General features: G+C 45.9%; 1 protein-coding gene across 8 annotated transcripts; it reads right to left on the reverse strand.

Moving 5' to 3' along the window:
• Positions 1–8129: 8129 nt before the first annotated feature.
• On the reverse strand, positions 8130–23258 carry LOC100392665 (uncharacterized). Of its 8 annotated transcripts, none has more exons than XM_078361219.1 (6): positions 23230–23258; positions 21430–21523; positions 19928–20021; positions 19113–19194; positions 16412–16598; positions 8130–12015 (listed from the first exon to the last, which is right to left on the reverse strand). In XM_078361219.1, the coding sequence occupies exons 4-6, from the start codon at positions 19125–19127 to the stop codon at positions 10514–10516; spliced, it is 1704 nt and encodes a 567-aa protein (XP_078217345.1). In that variant the 5' UTR covers positions 19128–19194; positions 19928–20021; positions 21430–21523; positions 23230–23258; the 3' UTR covers positions 8130–10513. The 8 variants fall into 8 exon arrangements, with proteins under 8 accessions (XP_078217345.1, XP_078217343.1, XP_078217342.1 ...); XM_078361217.1 differs by having other exon boundaries at positions 19928–20018; positions 23085–23258; XM_078361216.1 differs by having other exon boundaries at positions 23085–23258.
• Positions 23259–23419: the final 161 nt, after the last annotated feature.

Below are 23419 nucleotides of genomic sequence, written 5' to 3' on the forward strand. Positions count from 1 at the left end.
TTAAGTCACTGAACTACAGCCTGGGCGACAGAGGGAATCATCTCAAAAAAAAAAAAAAAAACAGAAAGAAAAAAAAACTCAAATAAAAACTAAGTAGAGTGTTCTCTGTACAGATATATCAGATATTATATTCAACGTAACACGCGATATACATTATCCTATCTATAGATATGTTAGATATTATGTTCAACATAACACGTGATATACATTATCCTCTGTATAGATATGTTAGATATTATGTTCAACATAACACGCGATATACATTTTCTGGATGGGTAAAATACAAGTGCTGTCTCAGAGTCCGCGAAGTCCAATGGCTTTAAAGAAAAGAAAATAAGGGACGGTCACAGTAGTTCATGCCTCTAATCCCAGCACTTTGGGAGGCAGAGGCAGAGGGATCACCTGAGGTCAGCAGTTGGAGACCAGCCTGTCCAACATAATAAAATCCTGTCTCCTGCTAAAAATAAAAAATTAGCCAGGTGTGGTGGCAGGCCCCTGTAATCCCAGCTACTAGGGAGGCTAAGGCAGGAGAATCTCTAGAATGCGAAAGGCAGAGGTTGCAGTGGGTTGAGATCTCACCATTGCACTGCAGCCTAGGCAACAAGAGTTAAGCCTTGCATCACACAAACAAAAAAAAAAGAAAGAAAGAAAAAGAAAGTCAGGGTCCCGGGCAGAAGCTCACACCTCTCAGCACTTTGGGAGGGTGATGGGGGCGGAACAACTGAAATCAGGAGTTGAAGACCAGCGTGGCCCGTCTATTCTAAATATACAAAAATTAACCGGGCATGATGACAAGTGCCTGTAATCCCAGCTACTAGGGAGGCTGAGGCAGGAGACTCGCTTGAACCTGGGAAGCAGAGGTTGCAGTGAGCCCAGATTCTGCCATTGCACTCCAGCCTGGGTGAGAATAACTCCGTCTCAAAAAAAAAAAAAAAAAAGTCAGGTGTGGTGGCTGATGCCTGGAATCCCAACACTTTAGAAGGACAAGGTGGGCCAATTACTATGTCAGCAGATTGAGACCATCCTGGCTAAGACGATGAAACCTCGTCTCTACTGAAAATACAGAAAAATTAGCCTGGTGTTGGGTCAGGTGCCTGTACTTCCAGTTATTCGGGAGGCTGAGGCAGGGGAATCACTTGAACACGGGAGGTAAATGTGGCAGTGAGCCCACATCGTGACACTGCACTCTAGCCTAAGTGACAGGGAGATACCTTCTGGAAAAATAAAATAAAAAGCAAAGTCAGAATCTAAAAACTGTCATGATCATAGCAGTAGTAACGACAGTTTTGAACACTCTCCTTGTGCTAACCACTGTTCTAGGGGCTTCCCATGTTCTCGGCCATAAACGAACAGACTGTCCTATAAGGAAAGATCTGGACTTGGAGAGAACTGCCTCAAACACACTCCGGGAAAGTGGCCACAAATCAAATAGATAAAGCTGTCAACACAAGCACCTGAATCCAGATGTCTGGGATTCAGCTTGGAATATAACCCCCTAAATACCAGTCACAGCATCACATCTGCATTGACAGTGGTTTACCTAGTGGGGAGAAGTGAGAGAAGTTTAACGGTGAGAACATGGAGCATCGTAAAAGCTCACCGAATATTCACACAGGCGTGCATGCAACCCTTTATCACCCTTCTTGCTTTTTTTTTCTTGGCAGGGTCTTAGTCTGTCACCCAGGCTGGAGTGCAGTGGTGTCACCTCAGCTCACTGCAACCTGTGCCTCCCGGGTTCAAATGGTTCTCTTGCTTCAGCTTTCCAGTAGCAGAAATTACAGGTGCCCACCACCACGACCAGATAATTTCTGAAATTTTAGTAGACATGTTTCACCAGGTACGCCAGGCTGGTCTCAAACTTCTGATGTCAAGTAATCTGCCCACGTTAGAATCCCAAAGTGCTGGGATTAAAGGAGTGAGCCACGACGCCTGGCCCAAGCCTTCTTACTTTTAAGTGATTATTGTGACAGTTGAGAACAATGGAAAATACCCAACATCATTTCAATCATCATACAATGAAAACTTATTTCAAATGATGCGTCTTCTACAGAATCCATGGGCTTATCAATCTATGGGCTTATGCACACGTCACATTACATCACACACTTGAATTAACTGCACTGAGATTATAAGAAAAACCTAGAGAGGGCACATCCACAGCTACTCGGGAGACTGAGGTACAAGAATTGCATCAGTCCAGGAAGGGGAGGATGCAGTGAGATGAGATCACACCAGGACACTTCAGCTTGGGCAACTGAGAGATACTCCAGCCCCCCACCAAAAAAACAGTAATACAACTAAAGGCCAAACCTCATGACTCACACCTGTAATCCCAGCACTTCAGGAGACCAAGGCAGGTAGATCACCTGAGGTCAGGAGTTTGAGACGACCCTGGCCAACATGGCAAAAACCATCTATACTAAAATTACAAAAATGAGCCAGGTGCAGTGGGGGGCACTTGTAATCCCAGGAAGGCTGGGGCAGAAATGCTTGAACCCAGAAGGTGGGGGTTGCAGTGAGCAGATATCACACCACTGCACTTTAGCCTCAGTGACAAGAGCAAACTTCCATTTCAAAGAATAGGGGGGTAATGAATAAAACTAACAAAAGGCTGGGTGCAGTGCCTCATGCCTGTAATCCCAGCACTCTGGTAGGCTGAGATACGTAGATAACCTGAGGTCAGGAGTATGAAACCAGCCTGGCCAACATGGTAAAACCCCGTCTCTACAGAGATACAAAAACTCGGCAAGTGTGATGGCACTCACCTGTAGTCCCAGCTACTCAAGAAGCTGAGACAGAAGAATCACTTGAACCGGGGAGGCCGAGGTTGCAGTGAGCCGAGATCAGGCCACTGCACTCCAGCCTGGACAACAAGAGTGAAATGCCATCTCAAACAACAAAGAAAAGAATATCTGATTCGGTGTAGAATTTGAACACAAAGCTTGAAGATAGCCACCCGGAATGAATGGGATCAGCGCTCCAAAGTAGAGACATTAAGATTTCACACACATATGGAAAGACAGAGAACCCTGAGGTTAATAGAAGCTTTTTCCATAAATACTTGGTGGACAAATGCTGGGGCAGACTTCATTGGAAACTAAGTACTTCATTCTTGTCATTCACTGCTAACCAGAAGCTCTGCAAACAATGATCCCGATGTAGTACCATTGAATTTATGCATGAAGAAGGAGAGCTCATCAGTTTTCAGGGAATTAGTAACAGAGTCTGAACTCCCATCAGGAGAATGGGATACTCGTATTAAATATCAGGGCTAGGTTATCATGGGTCAAGAAATAAGCCAATAATAAAAAGTAGTTTTTAACAGAGCAACAGCCACTGAAGGCCGTCCAATGCACTGTAGAGCCTGAAGCCCTACACAAGTTATGCTCTTAATTCAGCAGGGATGTCCTTGGTTTCCCGATCAAGGAAACTTAGTTTAGAGTTCTGCGATAAAGGAGGTCGCTGCGTAAAAAGAGAGTAGGAGCAAGGTCATTTTACTTATGTTACTATTTTGACCACGTGCGTGCTAGTATGCTCTGCGTCGTATCCTCTTTATCTGTCAGATTTCGGTGAGTCACACCGTCCATCTTCTCCACCTGAAGGGAATTCAGAAGATTGAAATTAAAAAAAAAAAAAAACAGACCAGGTGCGGTGGCTCACGCCTGTAATCCCAGCACTTTGGGAGGCTGAGGCAGGTGGATCACGAAGTCAAGAGATTGAGACCATCCTGGTCGACAAGGTGAAACCCCGTCTCTACTATAAATACAAATAATTAGCTGGGCATGGTGACACGTGCCTGTAATCCCAGCTACTCGGGAGGCTGAGGCAGGAGAATTGCCTGAACCCAGGAGGCGGAGGTTGCGGTGAGCCTAGATCGCACCATTGCACTCCAGCCTTGGTAACAAGAGCGAAACTCCGTCTCAAAAAAAAAAAAAAAGAAGAGAAAAGAAAAAAACAGAAACAAGCAAAAGAGGGAGAAACTTCTTCCCCTACTTCACTTTCTTGTATGGAGAATAAAGAAGAGATTTTTATCTAATGAGGATAAGGATGAACCTGAGCCTTTTTCTCCTCCTATAGAAAAGTCATTGACCAGGTCAAGCATGGTGACTCATGACTGTAATCATAGCACATGGAAGGCTGAGGGCAGATCAGGAGGTCTAGAGTTGTAGACCATCCTGGCCAACATGGTGAAACCCTGTCTTTACTAATAATACAAAAATTAGCTGTTGGGTGTGTTGGCTCACGCCTGTAATCCAAGCACTTTGGAGGCCAAGGCGGGTGGATCCCCTGAGGTCGGGAGTTCAAGACCAGCCTGACCAACATGGTGAAGCCCCGTCTTATTAAAAAAAAAAAAAAAATTAGTTAGAGATGGTTGTGCACGCAGTCCCAGCTACTTTGGAGGCAGAGACAGGAGAATCACTTCAACCTGGGAGGCAGACGTTGCAGTGAGACAAGATTGTGCCATTGCACTCCAGTCTGACGACAGAGCTAGACTCATTCAAAAAATAAAAAGCCATTGTCCTGTTTTCCTCGACTCTTAAATGGACCTGTTGGCCCCATTCAGCTAATAGGGCCTCCCATTTCCCTTAAGAGAATTGAAGGCTGCCTTGGATAAGACCCCTAGTCAGCAAACATCTATATAATCAGGTGACCGCGTCCCCTCCACACACTTCACTGCTGGAGGGGAGCCTCCAGGAGGGAAGGAAAGTGGCTGAGGATGATCGTCTTCCTAATATGCAAGTTTCCACTTCCCACTTCAGGCGTCCACCTTCCTGGCCTGGTCTTTCTTTTTCCCTGGAATACAAGGGAATGTTGCCTGCTGCCTCCTGGGTTTCATCCCAGAAAGCTCTGGCTTTTCTGCTGCCCACAGAGGCCTGGGCCAGGAGAGTTGCTAAGATGCCATGGAGTGCCCATTTGGTCACTGGCAGTCTGGGCAGGTGGCCCCTTTTTTGGTTTGTGGTAACAGAGAAAGGGCCAAAAGGTGCACACCGAGTCCCTGGGTGGCTGCAGGCAGCTCCAGCCTGGTCCTAAGAATCCTCCTCACCATGGTCACATGCCTGAAGAACTGTGCCCAGAAAGTTGCCCACTGCTTCTGTGCTGCCGATTTTCCTACCCCTGCCCTTCCCTGTTACTCCTCGCATGTCTCAGTTAATAAGGAATTCCTTGTCTTCCCTGGTCCCCGGGGAAAAGGGCTAAAAGCAGTCCATGTGCACCCCAACCTTATTATTCTAAGGTGGGCAAAGAAGTGCAGAGCAGCCTAAAGTGCAAAGCTCTGGGGAAAAGCCCGCTAATTAGGGGCGCTCTCCCGTAGCCATATGTCCAATGCTCAGTAGGCTAAGGTCCACAAGCTCTGCCAGCTGCCATCATCTTCAAAATAAACAAATACCAGTTTTCATCTGAATCCACTGGGGAATGGGATGATTTTGCTTTTGTTTCTTAGCCCGGAATCACTTAATCATGAGTCTTGTTAGAAGACATGGTAAGAAGCGGAGTCAAGCAGACACCATGATGGCAGAGGAATGAAGAGAAGGGGCTTCCCAGCTTTTTTTTTTTTTTTCTGTCCGAGTTCTGCTCGTTGCCCAGAAGAAAGTGCAATGGTGTCTTCTCGGCTCATTGCAACATCCCCCTCGGGGTTTAAGTGATTCTCCTGCTGCAGTCTCCTGAGTAGCTGGGATTCCAGGCACCCACTACCATGCCTGCCTATTTGTATTTTTAGTAGAGAAGAGGTTTCACCATGTTAACTGTAAGGCCGATAGCCTTGCTAGGAGCCGGATAAACAACACCCACCCCCTCTATGCCTGATAACAGTTTATCAAACAGAACACATTACTCAGCATCTGGCTCCTCCATGCGGGCTCCCCTCACCCACTTCTGCATTCTGCCCCCAGGTCTATATTCAGCACTAGACTAGGCACTCTCAGCAGCAAGCTGTGCATTTGAACCTCAGCACTAAACTATACAGCTGAACCCGCGAAAATTAAAGAAATCTTGCCAAGCCTTATCCAATGGCAGCCCACCCCATGCATCCTAGGCCAGCCTGCCTCTAACCCCCATAAAACCCCCTGCCCTGAGAAGTCAAGCGTGACTTCTCTGGCCCCTTTCCCCAGGACCACAGAACCTCTCCCGGACATAAATAAACTGGCATCTAATTGTTCTTATACTGGCCTCAGTTTCCTCGTTTTCAACTCAGCGATAACCCTTACATTAACGAGGCTGGTCTCAAACTCCTATCGTTTCTGCTGTTAGCTGGCAGTCCTCTTCATTGCGGCAGGAACAAGATTAATTTGTTTTCTGTAAAACTGATGTGGATGACCTGCCTGCCACCCTGCATCACTTCACACATCGTCTTCTCCCAACTCACAATGAGGTGTGATTTCTTTTGGCCATCGTCCTCATAAACTTGTCATATGGCATCAATGATTTTGTTCCTTACCCAGTCTTTACAGTATTATTATTTTGAGACACGATCTCACTCCGTCACCCACACTGAAGGGCAGTGGCATGATCACAGCTCACTGCAGCCATGACTGCCCAGGCTCAAGCCATCCGCCCACCACAGACTCCACAGTAGCTGTGTCTGCAGCATGTGCCACCATGCCCAGCTAATGTTAGTCTTTCTTGTAGAGAAGGGGATTTCACCATGTCGCCCAGGCTGCCCTTGAATACGTGGGCTCATGTGACCCATGTCTCGGCCCCTGAAAGTGCTGGGATTACAGGCCTGAGCTGCTGCATCTGCTCTCATTGTAAATTTGACGTTTCTTCTTGTTTCAAGTTTAGCACATATGTTACTGCTTTGACAGAGTCTCTTCTCAAACTCGTGCCTTATCCTTCTGAGTGGCTCAAAATAGAGCCTATTTAGACATGCTGTAACAAACTTATATCAGTTTAGGGTGCTAAAGTGTGAAATTTATAGACATAAATTTTTCAGAATTTTTTTTTTTTTTGAGTAGAGACTGAGCTTTTGCATGTTGGCCAGGATGTTCTTGATCTGCTGACCTCATGATCTGCCTGCTGCAGCCTCTCAAAGTGCTGAGATTACAGATGTGACCCCCAGGCCTGGCCATTACATATTTTTAAATAAATTTCTGGCCGGGCGCAGTAGCTCACGCCTATAATCCCAGCACTTTGGGAGGCTGAGGCGGGTGAATCACGAGGTCAAGAAATCGAAACTATCCTGGTTAACATGGTGAAACCCTGTCTCTACTAAAAATACAAAAATTAGCTAAGCATGTTGGCGCGTGCCTGTAGTCCCAGCTACTTGGGAAGCTGAGGCAGGAGAATTGCTTGAACCCAGGAGGCAGAGATTTCGGTGAGCCAAGATCATGCCTTTGCACTCCAGCCTGGGTAACAAGAGTGAAACCGGGTCTCAGAAAAAAAAAAATTTTTTTTTTGAAGACTTCTTGTACTAAAAACCTTTATTTGAGAGAATATAAAAAGGATTGTGGACATTCCAGTGTCAGTTATTCCTGGGATGCAAGGATGGTTCAACATATTGAAGCAAATCAATGTGATACACCACTTGAACAGAATGGAAGATGAAAAACACATCAACTCAACAGATGGGAAAAAAGCATTTCTCAGAATTCAACATCCAGACATCATAGAAATCCTAAACAAAATAGATAGCGAAGAAAATTTCCCTCAATAATATAAAGATTACCCATGAAGCCTGGGCGCGGTGGCTCATGCTTGTAATCCCAGCACTTTGGGAGGCCAAGGTGGGTGGATCACGAGGTCAAGGGATCGAGACCATCCTGGTCAACATGGTGAAACCTGTCTCTACTAAAAATACAAAAAATTAGTTGGGCATGCTGGTGTGTGCCTGTAATCCCAGCTACTCGGGAGGCTGAGGCAGGAGAATTGCCTGAACCCAGGAGGCGGAGGTTGCAGTGAGCGGAGATCACACCATTGCACTCCAGCCTGGGTCACAAGAGTGAAATTCTATCTCAGAAAAGAAAAAAGACCATCCAGGAGATGACCACAGCAGAAATAACCAATCAAAAAATTGATGGAATGCGTTTCCTGTAGAATATCACATGATGCAGGAATTCTCTCACTCCTTCCATTCAATAAATACTGTTGTCCTAGGCAGAGTAATTACACAGCAAAAGAAATAAAACTCATCCTACTCAGAAACAAGTACAAATATATTTGTTTGGAGATACAAGTTCTGCTCCGTAGAATATTACAGTCAACAAAATTCTACCGGAACCAAGAAACACATTCAGTGTTACTGCAAAATACAGTAGCAGCACAAAAACATTGTCCAATTCCCATACATCTACAATACACAATTTTAAGAGAAAATTAAGAAAACATTTCCACCTGCTAGAGAACTTAAAATAAAAAATAATTAGGCCGGGCACGGTGGCTCACGCCTATTATTCCAGCACTTTGGGAGGCTGAGGCGGGTGGATCACGAGGTCAAAAGATGGAGACCATCCTGGTCAACGAGGTGAAACCCTGTCTCTACTAAAAATACAAAAATTAGCTGCGCATGGTGGTGCGCACCTGTAGTCCCAGCTACTTGGGAGGCTAAGGCAGAAGAATTGCTTGAACCCAGAAGGCGGAGGTTGCAGTGATCCAAGATCGCACCATTGCACTCCAGTCTGGGTAACAAGAACAAAACTCCCTCTCAAAAAAAAGAAAAAAGAAATACTTAGGAATAAAGGTTAAAAGGTGAGAAGTTTCTACCTTGACATCTACAAACATTGATCAGAATGATTAAAAACAAATAGACACACACAACTCATACTGACGGATTGGAAAAATATTGTGAAATGATTATATAAACCAATGTGATTAGATGCAACACAATACCCATAAAACCCCCTATCAGTTTTTTTAAATAAAAACAAAACAAAACAAAAGGCTGGGAAAAGGGGATCACATCTGTTGGACAGGCTGGTCCAAATCTCCTGACCTTAAGCGACCTACCCATCTTGGCCTCCCAAAGTGCTAAGATTACAGGTGTGAGCCACACCCTGCCTGGCCCAATCATCTTAATATAAACACTTTAATGTCAATTAATGCTTGAACTCAATGTTAAGTCAACTCAAACTCAAGTAGATGCTGAATTGACTGCAATGTCAATTAATTCTTTTTTTTTGAGACAGAGTATTGCTCTGTTGCCAGGCGCCAGGCTGGAGTGCAGTGGCACAATCTCGACTCACTGCAACCTCCACTTTCTGGGTTCAAGCAAATCTCCTGCCTCATCAGCCTCCCAAGTAGCTGAGACTATAGGTCCATGCCACCATACCCAGCTAATTTTTGTATTTTTAGTAGAGACGGGGTTTCAACATGTTGACAAGGACGGTCTTGATCTCTTGACCTGGTGATCCACCCGCCTCAGCCTCCCAAAGTGCTGGGATTACAGGCTTGAGCCACCGTGCCCAGCCAAATGTCAATTAATTCTTGATGGCTGCTTATTCAATGCATTTTGAACAATTATCTCCAGAATTAGTTTTCTCATGTTCTGCAAGGAGTGACCTCGGACTAAAGACCATGCCACACTTAGGACATTTGTAAGATTTCCGTCCAGGATGGATTCTCTGATGTCTAATGACGTGTGAATGTGAAGTAAAGCTTGCCACCGTGAGCACACTGGGGAGGTTTCTCTCCTGTATAACTTCTCCCGTTTTGCATAAGGGGAAGTATGACTGAAGACCTGGCCACAATCCTGACATTTGTAGGGTTTCTCTCCAGCATGAGTTGGCCGATAAACTGAAAGGTATCAACGATGTTCAAAAAATCTCCACATTTACCACACTTGTAAGATGCCTTTCCACTATGGATTCTCCAATAATGTCAATGGCTGTAGCGTTACTGAAGACTTTGGAACAATCTTTACATTAGTAAAGTTTCCCTATGCCATGGATTGCTTGATGATGAATAAGTGCTCACTGTCCACTGAAGGCTTGGCCACACTCAGTACCCGTGTATGTTTTCTCTCCAGTGAGAATCTAGCATGTTACGCCAGGTGTGAATCATGCCCGAAAGCCTTGTCGCAAATCTCAGATGTCTATGGTTTCTGTTCAGTATGATTTACCCTGTGTCTTTCAGGGTGTGACTTGGGACTGAAAACCTCATATTCTTCACATTTGGAAGGTTTCTCTCCAGCACGAAGTCTATAATGACGAGCAAGATTTGATTTCTGATTAAAAACCTTGCCACACTCATTACACTTGTAAGGACTCTCTCCAGCATGAATTACCTTATGAATTAAGAAATCAGTTTTGATTGAAGGACTTGTTGCACTAATTACACTTGTGGGGTTTCTCTCCAGTGTGAATTCTAATATGTTTTCCCAGGTATACATTACACATGAAAGCCTTGTCACAAATCTTACATCTGTAAGCTTTCTCTTCACTGAGTTTTCTTCTGCATTTCAAGGTGTGATTTGTGAGTGAAAACTGTCACATTTTTCACATTTGTAAGGTTTCTCTCCAGAATGAAGTCTATAATGGCATGCAAGGGTTGCCTGTCGGTTAAAAACCTTGCCACATTCATTACACTAGTAAGGTTTCTCTCCAGTATGAAGTCTACAATGGCGTACTAGATTTGGCATCTGACTGAAGGTCTTGCCACACTCATTACACTTGTAAGGTTTCTCTCCAGTGTGAATTATACTGTGTTTAGCTAGGTGTGAATCGCTTCTGAAAGGCTTGTCACAGACCTTACATTTGTAAGGTTTCTCTCCAGTATGAAGTCTACGATGATATGTAAGGGATGACATCTGATGAAAGGTTTTTCCACACTCATTACACTTGTAAGGCTTCTCTCCAGTATGAAGTCTACGATGGCATGTAAGGGATGACACCTGACTGAAGGTCTTGCCACACTCATTACACCTATAAGGTTTCTCTCCTGTATGATGTCTATGATGACATATGAGGTGTGCTTTACGATTAAAAACCTTGCCACATTCATTACACTTGTGAGGTTTCTCTCCAGTATGAATTGCCTCATGAATTACAAGTGATGAATTTCGACTGAAGGTCTTGCCACACTCATTACACTTGTAAGGTTTCTCTCCAGTGTGAATTCTAGTATGTCGTGTAAGGTGTGAATCTTGTCTGAAAGCCTTCTCACAAACCTTACATTTGTAAGGTTTTTCTCCAGTATGAAGTCTATGATGGCACATAAGGGATGACTTTTGACTGAAGGTCTTGCCACACTTATTACACTTGTAAGGTTTCTCTCCAGTGTGAATTACCTCATGAGTTACAAGTGAGGAATTACTACTGAAGGTCTTGCCACATTCAATACACTTGTAAGGATTGTCTCCAGTGTGCATTCTAGAATGTTGTGCCAGGTGTGAATCACGCCCAAAAGCCTTGTCACAAACCATACATTTGTAAGGTTTCTCTCCAGTATGAAGTCTATGATGGCATGTAAGGTATGATTTTCGACTGAAGGTCTTGCTACACTCATTGCACTTGTAAGGTTGCTCTCCAGTATGACGTCTATGATGGCATGTAAGGGATGACTTTTGACTGAAGGCCTTGCCACACTCATGACACTTGTAAGGTTTCTCTCCAGTATGAATTCTACGATGGCATGTAAGGGATGACATCTTATTGAAGGTCTTACCACACTCATTACACTTGTGAGTTTTCTCTCCAGTATGAACTCTGAGATGGCGTCGAAGGGATGACATCACACTGAAGGTATCGACACACTCATGACACTTGTAAGGTTTCTCTAATGTATGAAGTCTATGATGGCAGGTAAGGGATGACACCTGACTAAAGGTCTTGCCACACTCATTACACTTGTAAGGTTTCTCTCCAGTATGAACTCTATGATGGCGTTGGAGGCATGACTTGTGACTGAAGGACTTGCCACAGTTATTACACTTGTGAGGTTTCTCACCAGTGTGACATCTACGATGGCTTTCAAGATATCGCTTCTCATTAAAGACCCTGCCACACACATCACATTCATATTGTTTGTTTCCTAAATGACTTATTTGATATTTCCTTAAGAATGAGCTATAATTGAGGTTGCTGTCATCTGAAAAAAAAAAAAAAAAAAAAAAAAAATTAATTAAAAGAATGAGCTACAATGAAAGGCTTTCCCACTCTGATGACATTGGAAAGATTTTTCTCTCATGTACTTCCTGTTTATGTGCAAGTAATGAAGAATGAAGGAAATTATTGTCATGGTTATTAGATATATGGGGGCTGGGCGCGGTGGCTCAAGCCTGTAATCCCAGCACTTTGGGAGGCCAAGGCGGATGGATCACGAGGTCAAGAGATTGAGACCATCCTGGTCAAAACATGGTGAAACCCGGTCTCTACTAAAAATACAAAAAAATTAGCTGGGCATGGTGTCTCATGCCTGTAATCCCAGCTACTCAGGAGGCTGAGCAGGAGAATTGCCTGAACCCAGGAGGCGGAGGTTGCTGTGAGCCGAGATTGCTCCATTGCACTCCAGCCTGGGTAACAAGAGCAAAACTTTGTCTCAAAACAAAACAAAACAAAACAAAAAACAAGATGGGTTTTGGGTATACAAAAAAATTATTTGGGATGTTGAAACTAAGGAAGCATCATTGATAGACTTCTCAACCTGATTACCAAGATTCCCTTCAGTCTGAAATATGTGGAGTTCAGGCAGATGCGAATCAAAGCTTAATCCAAGCTCATCCTTAATAGGCTTGTTTCCAGCCTGCCTTTCATCATATCAGTCTGTACTACCAGTCAGCTTTTTTATTTCTGTCCTGGGTGCTTCATGGTTCTTTCATCTTCTTGCCACTCAAACTCAAAGTCATGACTATGTTTCTCAATTTTCTGGAAGCAGAAATCTCCAATGTGATGATTTTCATCTCTTCTCAATGTCCCTGTGCAAAACCATTCTGTATTACCTTGCCCTGTTGATGAAAACTTCTTCCTTATGCATTTGGAAGAGATATCTACAAAATATAAACTCCACGGCTCCTGGCCAGGACTAGTGCTATTATATATAAATAAAAAAGGACATTAAAAAGCTTGTTGCCTATTTTTTTTTCCACTATGACCAAACAGCAGGAAGATGCTTGGGCTAAATCAGAAAGGAGGCTGTCACCAGAAACCAATTTGCCTGTACCTTGCTCTTGGATTTCCCACTTTCTAAATTCAAAAGAAATAAATCTGTGTCTTAAGCTTCCCAGTTGAAGCTGTTCTTTTTGTTGTTGTTGTTGTTGTTGTTTTGAGACTGAGTCATGCTCTATCACCCAGACTGGAGTGTAATGAATGGTGTGATTCTCCTGCCTAAAGAGATTCTCGCATAGCAGACTCTCAAGTACGTGGATCTACAGCTTGGCTAAGTGTGTGAGTTTGTGTGTGTGTCACAGTCTTGCTCTGTCAACCAGCCTGGACTGCAGTGGCATGATCTTGGCTCACTGCAACCTTTGCCTCCTAGGATCTAGTAATTCTTTGGCCTCAGCCTCCCAAGTAGCTGGGATTACAAGTGCATGCCACCAAGCCCAGCTAATTTGTGTAGTTTTAGTAAAGATGGGATTTGACCATATTGGCAAGGCTGGTCTCAAACTCCTGACCACAGGTTATCTGGCCGTCTTGGCCTACCAAAGCACTGAGATTTTAGGTGTGAGCCAAAGCACCCAGCCAATTTTTTGTATGTAGTAGATTCAAGGTTTCAGTGTGTTGGCCCAACTGGTCTCAATCTCCTGATCTGAAGCAACCCAACCATCTCGGCCTTGCAAAGTGCTGGGATTAGAGGCATGAGCCACCATGGCCAGCCAGTCTAAGCTATTTCTGACATGAAAGAAAAATGACTGACACAAAAAAAGGGGCATCTCATCATCAACATCACCCAAGGCTGAAAAATCTTATTAAAAAAAGAAAGTTTAGAGTCCGTACTATAAAACTTTCAATATGTGAAGACATCTAATTAACATGTTTTAAAAACCTGGAGGCAGCCAGGCGTGGTGGCTCATGCCTGTAATCCCAACACTTTCAAACTCCAAGGTGGGTGGATCACCTGAGATAGGAAGGTCAAAACCAGCATGACCAACATTGAGAAACCATGTCTCTACTAAAAATACAAAATCAGTCAGGTGTGGTGGTGCATGCCTGTAATCCCAGACACTTCAGAGTGTCAAGCATGATAATTGATTAAATCTGGGAAGCAGAGATTGCAGTGAGCAGAGATTGTGCAACTGCACTCCAACATGGGCAACAACAGAAAAACTCCATCTCAAAAAAACAAAACAAAACAGAAAAAAAACCTCAAGACAAACTAGTACTTCTCAAATAAGGACAGCAGCCCCACACTATTCATGTACTTGACCCAATTTGCACATCTGGTAAGTGAGGGACAAAACTTGATCCTGGGCCTGAAGGATCCCACGACATGTTCTTAAGCACAACAGTCACCCAGGCAGTACAGAAAGTACAAGGAGACAGGAAGAAATACATCAAGGAGGATAACGAGGGCTGAGCTGTGCTGCTGACAGTGATGCTGAGCCATCCCTCATGGAGAATGTGCTGAGTCATCAGGCCCTGAACACACTGATTTAGGCAGCCTCCTATCATTACGTCCAGTGGATGTACAAGGTCCTGACTTACTTAATGAGTCGTGTTGGAGGGGAGGGGCTCATGTGGAAATTGGGGTGTTCACCATTAGAAATTAACAGGCTGCAAAGCAGCAGCATTTTGCATCCAGATCAATGTAGCATGTGAGGCAAGGCCAGGAAAGGAAGGGCAAGGGTGGAGGGCAGGAAGTAATAGGCATGCAGGAGTGAACTGTGTGCAGGCTCGTCTGTGGGAATATAATCCCACCAGCATAGACCAAAGTTTGAGCTTGGAGGGAAGTGGAACTAATTTAGCAAATGGTCAAATATGAAACCGAGGTGAAACACACAAATCACAATATGGGCAGGGGACAAGAAGAAAAGATCCAAAACAGCAGCAGTAGTGCCCTGAGGTGAAGGCAGTTTTACATCTCTCAAATTAAACGGCCTCTGATTTCAATTTCAGGAATATACTCAACAAACTCCCCATGTACATTACAGCACTGTGTACACACAAGAAAAAACAAATAAACTCTGAAATAGAGTACAGCAATGTAGGAGACTGTGGGGGTTAAGAGTGAGCCCCTGGCTGAGTACATACAGATGTGTTTGTGAAAACAGAGTCAGGCCAGTCACGATGTATTCCAGCCTGTAACCCCAGCACTTTGGGGGGGTTGAGGCAGGTAGATCATCAGGTCAGGAGTTTGAGACCACCCTGGCCAGGATGGGCAAATCCCATTTCTAGTACAAAAATACAAAACATTAGTCGGGCATGGCAATGTGCACCTATAATCCCAGATATTCAGGAGGCTGAGGTAGGAGAATTTCTAAAACCTGGAAAACAACGGTTTCAGTGAGCCGAGATCACGCCACTGCACTCCAGCCTGGGTGTCAGAGCAGGACTCCGTTTCAAAAAAAGAAAGAAGCAAGGCCGGCTAGAGATTTTTGTTTACACATGTGATTGGTTACATTAGTGAAGAAAAACTAACGTGCTGACTAAAATGTTTGCCATATAAAAATTGAAGGGGAAATCTCGCTCTTTATATAAAAACAATGATGTCTCTTTTCCTGGATCCTATGTTATTTGAAATCACATCTCTGGGGATGGGCGTGGTGGCTCAAGCCTGTATCCCAGCACTTTGGGTGGCCGAGACGGGTGGATCACCAGGTCCAGAGATCAAGACCATCCTGGTGAACAAGGTGAAACCCCGTCTCTACTAAATAATACAAAAATTAGCTGGACGTGGTGGTGCGCCCCTGTAATTGTAGCTACTCAGGAGGCTGAGGCAGAAGAATTGCTTGAACCCAGGAGGCGGAGGTTGCAGTGAGCTGAGATCGTGCCATTGCACTCCAGCCTGGGTAACAACAGCGAAACTCCGTCTCAAAAAAAAAAAAAAAAAAAAAGAAAGAAATCACATCTCTGGATTTTAAACACAGTCTCTGGAATAAATGAGAGATGAAAAGTGAAGGTGACAAAGTAGCCAAGGCCAGGCCCTCATATCCTCATAAAGACATCAACTAAACCGAAATGTTTCATCAAAAATATGTTCATAGGCTGGGCGTGGTGGCTCAGGCCTGTAATCCCAGCATGTTGAGAGGCCGAGGTGGGTGGATCACCTGAGGTCAGGAGTTTGAGACCAGCCTCGCCAACATAATGAAACTCTGTCTACTGAAAATACTAACATTTGCCGGGCATGGTATTTGATGCCTGTAATCCCAGCTACTTAAGAGGCTGAGGCAGGAGCATCGCTTCAACCAGGGAGATAGAGGTTGCAGTCAGCCGAGATTGCACCATTGCACTCCAGCCCGGGGAACAAGAGAAAAATTCCGTCTTGAAAACAAACAAACAAACAAACAAAAAACGCTGTACAAAGCAAAATCACAACAGAGAATACAAACCAGGAAAAGCCAAGATGGACAAGGGCAGATTCCTCGTGTCTGGAGGGACGGGTTCCTCACCCACAGACTCCAGGTTCCTGTAGTTCTCCAACATCACGTCCCTGTATAAAGCCCTCTGCGCAGGGGTCAGGCATTTCCACTCCGCCAAAGAGAATTCTATAGCCACATCCCTGAAAGTCAAGCGTCCCTAAAATGAAAAACACATTTCAACAAAACATTATGGAGGAGTGAGTTAAGAGAATGAGAAAAAATGAGAAAAGAGAAATTCAGTATCCATTTCATCAAGGACTGTCCCGACAAACCCAAGTAAGGTTATTTCCGAACTTCTTTATCTCTAGTTGCACTTTACTGCACTTTTTCATCAAGCATTTTAAGATCACCTGTCACTGTGGAAGTCTTGATTTCATGGACAATATGAAAAACATACAAAGAAGAAGAAAACGCTGGGCTGAGCATGGTGGCTCATGCCTGTTATCCCAGCACTTTGGGAGGCCAAGGCAGGCAGATTATTTGAGGTCAGGAGCTGGAGACCAGGTTGGCCAACATTGTAAAACCCTGCTTCTTTCTATTAAAAGTATAAAAATTAGTCGGGCGTGATGGCAGTGCCTGTAATCCCAGTGACACAGGAGACTAAGGCAAAAGAATCACTTGAACCCAGCAGACAAAGGCTGCAGTGAGTCCAGATCACTCCACTATCCTCCACCATAGGTGACACAGACTCCATCTCAATAACAACAAAAAGCAAGGCTGGGTGTGGTGGCTCATGTATGTAACCCCAGCACTTCCGGAGGCCAAGGCAGGCACATCACAAAGTGAGGAGTTCAAGACCAGCCTGGCTAACATGGTGAAACCCCATCTCTACTAAAATTACAAAACTAGCCTGTGTATTGGCACATGCCTCTAATCCCAGCTACTCAGAGGGCTGAGGTTGAAGAATAGCTTGAACCCAGGAAGCAGAAGTGTCACTGAGCTGAGATCACAACACTGTACTTCATCTTGGGTGAGAGTGAGACTCATAAATATAAAAAAAGAAAGAAAAGCCGGGCGCGGTGGCTCACGCCTGTAATCCCAGCACTTTGGGAGGCCGAGGCGGGTGGATCACGAAGTCAAGAGATGGAGACCATCCTGGTCAACATGGTGAAACCCCGTCTCTACTAAAAATACAAAAAATTAGCTGGGCATGGTGGCACGTGCCTGTAATCCCAGCTACTCAGGAGGCTGAGACAGAATTGCCTGAACCCAGGAGGCGGAGGTTGCGGTGAGCCGAGATCGCGCCATTGCACTCCAGCCTGGTTAACAAGAGCGAAACTCCGTCTCAAGAAAAAAAAAAACAAAAAAAAAGAAAGAAAGAGAGAAATAAATAAATACTGGCCGCATGTGATGACACATGCCTATTATTCTAGCTCTTTGGGAGGCTAAAGTGGGGATCATTTGAGCACAGGAGTTTGAGGCTGCTGTAAACTCTGAATTGTGCCACTGTACTTCACACGTAAGCCACAGAGCAACACCTTCTCTATTTTTATTTTTTATAGAAAGCCTCACTCTGTCATGCAGACTGGAGCCCAATAGCAGAATCTTGGGTTACTGTAACCTCCCCCTCCCAGGTTCAAGTGATTCTCCTGCCTCAGCTTCCTGAGTAGCTGAGATTATAGTAGACATGCACCACCATACCCAGCCAATTTTTGTATTTTTAGTAAAAATGGGGTTTCATCATGTTGGCCTGGCTGGTCATGAACTCCTGAGCTCAAGTGATCCACCCAGCTCGGCTTCCCTAAGTGCTGGGATTATAGGCCTGAGCCACTGAACCTGAACCAAAATCTTGCCTCTTAAAAATATTCTGATGAGGCCAGGTGTGGTGGCTCACACCTATAATCCCAGCACTTTGGGAGGCTGAGGCGGGTGGATCATGAGGTCAAGAGATCAAGACTACCTGGGTCAACATGGTGAAACCCCGTCTCTACTAGTAATACAAAAGTTAGCTGGGCATGGTGGTGCAGCCTGTAGTCCCAGCTACTTGGGAGGCTGAGGCAGGAGAATTGCTTGAACCCAGGAAGCGGAGGTTGCGGTGAGCCAAGATCGCACCATTGCACTCCAGCCTGGGTAATAAGAGCGAAACTCCGTCTGAAACAAAAAAAAAAAAGAAGGAAGAAGAAAAAAACATTTTGATGATCCTGAAAAGTTAGCTTCTCCTGGAAACAAAAAAAGAAAGAAAAGAGTTTGGAGCCAAAGATGTGTTGATCTACCAGTGTGGCTTCCACTGCATTACAAAATCAGATACAAAATAGCTCCCCTTACTGGTATCCTTTTCCAAAATTTCCCAGACATCTGTGCGCATTAACTTATGTGTTTCATATGTGGTTTCTCTCATCTGGTCATGAAGAGCTGATATCCAGATGTGGCCCCTGAACAATCCAGGCTGCGCAGCAGCACTGACACCACGGGGCCCACACCCCGTGTCCATCCAGGTCTGGTGTCAGCCCTTCCCATGACCATGCCCAGTGGAGTTTCTTCCTGAGTTCATGTCACTGGGTCACAGGAGATGGAATCTCAGAGCAGATGACAGGAACTGAGGAAGGCACGGGTGAGTGCGAGCCAACATGTCAGGCAGGACGCTTCAGACTCAGAACAGACTGGCTCCTGCAATACTTGGCATTTCAGAAAGGAAGGAGACAGATGAACCCACCAAGGAGTGTCACTTTACCTGAGGAAGAGCCATGCCTGGCTCCTTTTCTTTCCTCTTCTGAGCTGCTTCCTCACGTAACACAAGTTTTTGGAAATTAATCCTGTACATGAAAAGAATATGAGACTTAATGTTAGAAATGATTCACTCCCTTCTTGTGACAAAAAAAAAACAAAACACATGGGGGAGACCTCACCATGTAGAAAGATGGGCCTCTGCTGCCCACTGCACCAGAGATCATGCAGAGAGAAGACAGTCCCACAGGAACACCTACAAGTGTATGTTTCACCCTCCTCTTCAGACCTCACTCCCTTCCTGGAGAAGCCCCACACACCAGGCAGCAGTGGGGAGCTGGGCTGGACTCAGCTCCCCTTCAGGGCACAAACCCAGCCCTGACCAGAGCACAGCCACTCCCCTATCTGTGGATCACAGGCTGAGCTCAGCCCTCAGAAACAGAGGACACAGAACCTTGACCCTCAGTGCTGCACACAGATTACTATCACCTGGGACACTGTAGGTATTTGTGCATCACTTATGTGTGACCTGGAAGCCCCCTTTCTGCTTCAAGTCTTTTTGCCTTTGCTTCTAGTTGTCGCGCGTTTCCAGACCAAACCAATGTACTTCTTACATATATTCCTATCTCGTGTCTCCCTAAAATGTGTAAAACTAAGCTGTACCCTGATTACCATGGGCACATGTCGTCATGATAAGTCTCAACGTGATTTGAGTCCCGTTTTTGCCCTTCTTGTGCTTTTTCTTTTTTAATTTTTGGAGGACTGGAATCTATTTAAAATTTGAGTTAAAACTGAGCACTGGCAAGGCACAGTGGCTCCCACCTGTAATCCCAAGACGTTGGGAGGAAGAGGTGATTGCATCACGGGCTCAGGAGGTTGAGATCATTCTGGCAAACATGATGAAAGCCCGTCTCTACTAAAAATACAAAAAAAATTAGACAGCCCTGATGGTAGGTGCCTGTAATTCCAGCTACTTGCAAAGACAGGAAAATTGCTTGAGCCGACAAGGTGGAGGTTGCAATAAGCCAAGATGGTGCCACTGCACTCCAGCCTGGGTGACAGAGCAAGACTCAACCAGATACAAAGAAAGAGAGAAAGAGAAAGAGAAAGGGGAGGAGGAAGCGGGGGAAGGGAGAGGGAGAAAGTGTGGGGGGGGAGAGAGAGAGAGAAAGGGTGGGGGGAGAGGGAGAGAGAGGGAGGGAGGGAGAGAGAGAGAGAGAGAGAGAAAGAGAGAGAGGTGAGGTGGAAGGGAGGGAAAAACAAATAAAAAACAGCACTACCCTCTCCTGAATAAAAGCCACACACTGTATTTTGTCAGTCATTTTAGGGGTCACTGTCACTCTGAGATTTTCCGGTCTTCTTTCTCACCTCTATGTTACAGGTGGACTCATGAAGGCTCACAGTGGGAGACAGTTCACCAAGTTATCCTGAGAACCTCTGAGATAAGGAGGTGTGGCTAATTTCCATGTGATGGCCTGCAAGGGCCAATAGGCTGCCTTGGTCTTCTTCCTCTAGAAAATTCCAAGACCACCAGGGAATGGTAGCTCACCCCTATAATCCAGGCACTTTGAGAAGTTGAGGCAGGCAGATCACTTGAGCCCAGAAGTTTGAAACCAACCTGGGCAACCTGGTGAAACCCGTCTCTACCAAAAATACACAAAGTTAACCAGGCATCATGGCACACGTCTGTGGTCCCAGCTACTTTAGAGGCTGATGCAAGATTACTTGAGCCTGGGAGGCAGAGGTTGCAGTGATCCCAGATTGTGCCAGTGCATCACAGCCTGAGTGACAGAGTGACACTCCACCTCAAGAGAAAAAAAAAGCAAAAACAATAGTCATCCTCTTCTATACAGTTCCAGAACTGGCCACGTGGGCAAATTCCTAGTATAATCGCAGCACTTTGGGAGGCTGAAGCAAGCGGATCAGTTGAGCCCAGTTTTAGATCAACTTGGCAACATGGTAGAACCCCATCTCTACCAAAAGTACAAAAAATTAACCAGGCATGGTGCTGTGCATCTGTGATCCTAGTTATTTGGGAGGCCAACTAGGGAGGATTGCTTGGGCCTGGGAGGCAGAGGTTGCAGTGATCGAAGATCCTGTCACTGCACTTGGGTATGTGTGACAGAGTGACATTCTATCTCAAAAAACCGGAAAAAAAAAAAAATGCTGGGTAAGGTGGCTAACGCCTGTAATCCCAACACTTTGGGAGACCGAGGTGGGGGATCCGGAGATCAGGAGTTCGAGATCAGCCTGACCAACATTGTAAAACCCAGTCTCTACTAAAAATACAAAAACAAAAGTTAGCTGGTCATAGTGGCACACACCTGTAGTCCCAGCTACTTAGGAGGCAGAGGCAGAACTGCTTGAACCTGGGAGGCGGAGGTTGCAGTGAGCTGAGATCGCAGCACTGCACTCCATCTAGAAAGAAAGAAAAGAAAAGAAAAAAAAAGATGGGCATAGTGGCTCATGCCTGTAATCCCAGCACTTTGGGAGGCCTATGGGGCCGGATCGCTTCAGCCCTGGAGTTGGAGAACAGCCTGGGAAACATAACGAAAGCCCGTCTATACCAAGAACACAAAAATTAGCTCGGTGTGGTGGTACCCATCTGTGGTTGCAGCTACTCTGGAGACTGAGGTCAGAGGAGCTCTTGAGCACAGGTTGACACTGCAATGAGCTGTGATTCTGTCACAGCCCTTTCGCCTGGCTAAAAGAGCGACACCCATCTCCAATAAAAACGAGAAAAAGGGCCGGGTGCAGTGGCTCACGCCTATAATCCCAGCACTTTGGGAGGCCGAGGCGGGTGGATCACGAGGTCAAGAGATCGAGACCATCCTGGTCAACATGGTGAAACCCCGTCTCTACTAAAAATACAAAAATTAGGTGGGCATGGTGGCGCCCGTCTGTAGTCCCAGGTACTCAGGAGGCTGAGGCAGGAGAATTGCTTGAACCCAGCAGGCGGAGGTTACAGTGAGCCAGATCTCGCCACTGCACTCCAGCCTGGGTAACAAGAGTGAAACTCCGTCTGAAAAAAAAAAAAAAAAGAGAAAAAGTAAGCACCTGGGTCCTGGGTCTGGGGCGGGGAATCTGAGGCCAATTAACACGAACTTTCCGGATCTAGACCAAAAGGAAAAACCCCATCTTCCCACGCAGGGTAACGAAGATTCAAAGGCTACTCTCCCTACAGCCCTCCCCCTCCACCAAGTATCCCATGGAAATGGAATGGGAAAGAGCCCAGGAGTGGCCACGGCCAAGCAGCTGCATAGGGAACCCGTTTATTGTGGCCTCGAGACAATTCACCTCAGCATTTCATTGGCCAAGGGCCAAATCTTTTATCTAATAAGGGGTAGCCCATAAGACTTCAAAAGAAAAACTTTAACTGCCCAAAACTTTGTAAATGGGGCCCTGGAGATGCTCCCTAGGGCCCACTCCCAGCCTGTGGAGTGCTTTCTTAATCGATTTAATTAATGCTTTCTGCTTTTGCCGCTGCACTCGTTTGCTATTTTGTGTGTGTGTGTGTGTTTTTCCCCACGTTCAACAGAACCTGGACATCTCAAACTCAAGGCTGCCTTCCGGTTAAACAGGGCGAGGATGGGAGAAGAGGGCTGCCTCCAGAAGAGCACGTTTTCCAGGGGTTGGAAGTGGGGAGCAGCCGGGCCCGACAGGAGGAGGGAGTGTGGAACCACAGCGCCTTCGGAAGGGGTGGGGTCTGCAAAATCCCAGGACTGGGCCGAGGGCGCGCCTCCCCGGGACTGGGGCTGCGCACTGCGCTCCAGGGCCTCACAAGAGCGAGGCTGAGAAGCGCCCACGGCGGGAATCCAAATCCCGGGTGAGGACTTGAAACAGCGCAAGGCGGAAGGAGGGGACAGGAAGGGTTTTGAGCACGAAAATTCCGCCACAGATGTCTGCAAGGCCCATTGCGGAAAGAACGGGGACGCGGCCAGCCTCAGGACGACTTTAACCTCAAAAGGAAGCGACTCACGGACTCTCAACCGGCCGTCTCAGTTTGCTCTGGGTTGACAAAGAGGGGCTGGAATATCCAGGTCCGGAATACTCCACGCCCCCAGTACGGAAGCAGCAGAGACCTGGGAAGCGCAGACAAAACAAACAGAGCAAAATTTACGCACCACGGTGTGGCCCTCAGTCCACACCATCCACTTCCGGGCCTGTGCCAATCAGCATAGGACAGACGCCAGGCCTCAGCCAGACACACGAGGAGGTGGGCGGGGCCAGGTCGAACCGGAAAAAGACGTAAAAGAGGGCGGGGCCTGATCGGGGGCGGGGCGGGGCGCGAAGGACGAGGGGCGGGGCGCAGGG

Source organism: Callithrix jacchus, chromosome 22 (assembly GCF_049354715.1).
Source record: "Callithrix jacchus isolate 240 chromosome 22, calJac240_pri, whole genome shotgun sequence".
Lineage (NCBI taxonomy): Eukaryota > Metazoa > Chordata > Mammalia > Primates > Cebidae > Callithrix > Callithrix jacchus.

Coding starts and splice junctions, on each gene's coding strand:
- LOC100392665 (XM_078361214.1), bottom strand. Junction 12,016..16,411: donor GTCCATCTTGGCTTTTCCTG/GTTTGTATTCTC, acceptor TTTTTTTTTCAG/ATGACAGCAACCTCAATTAT.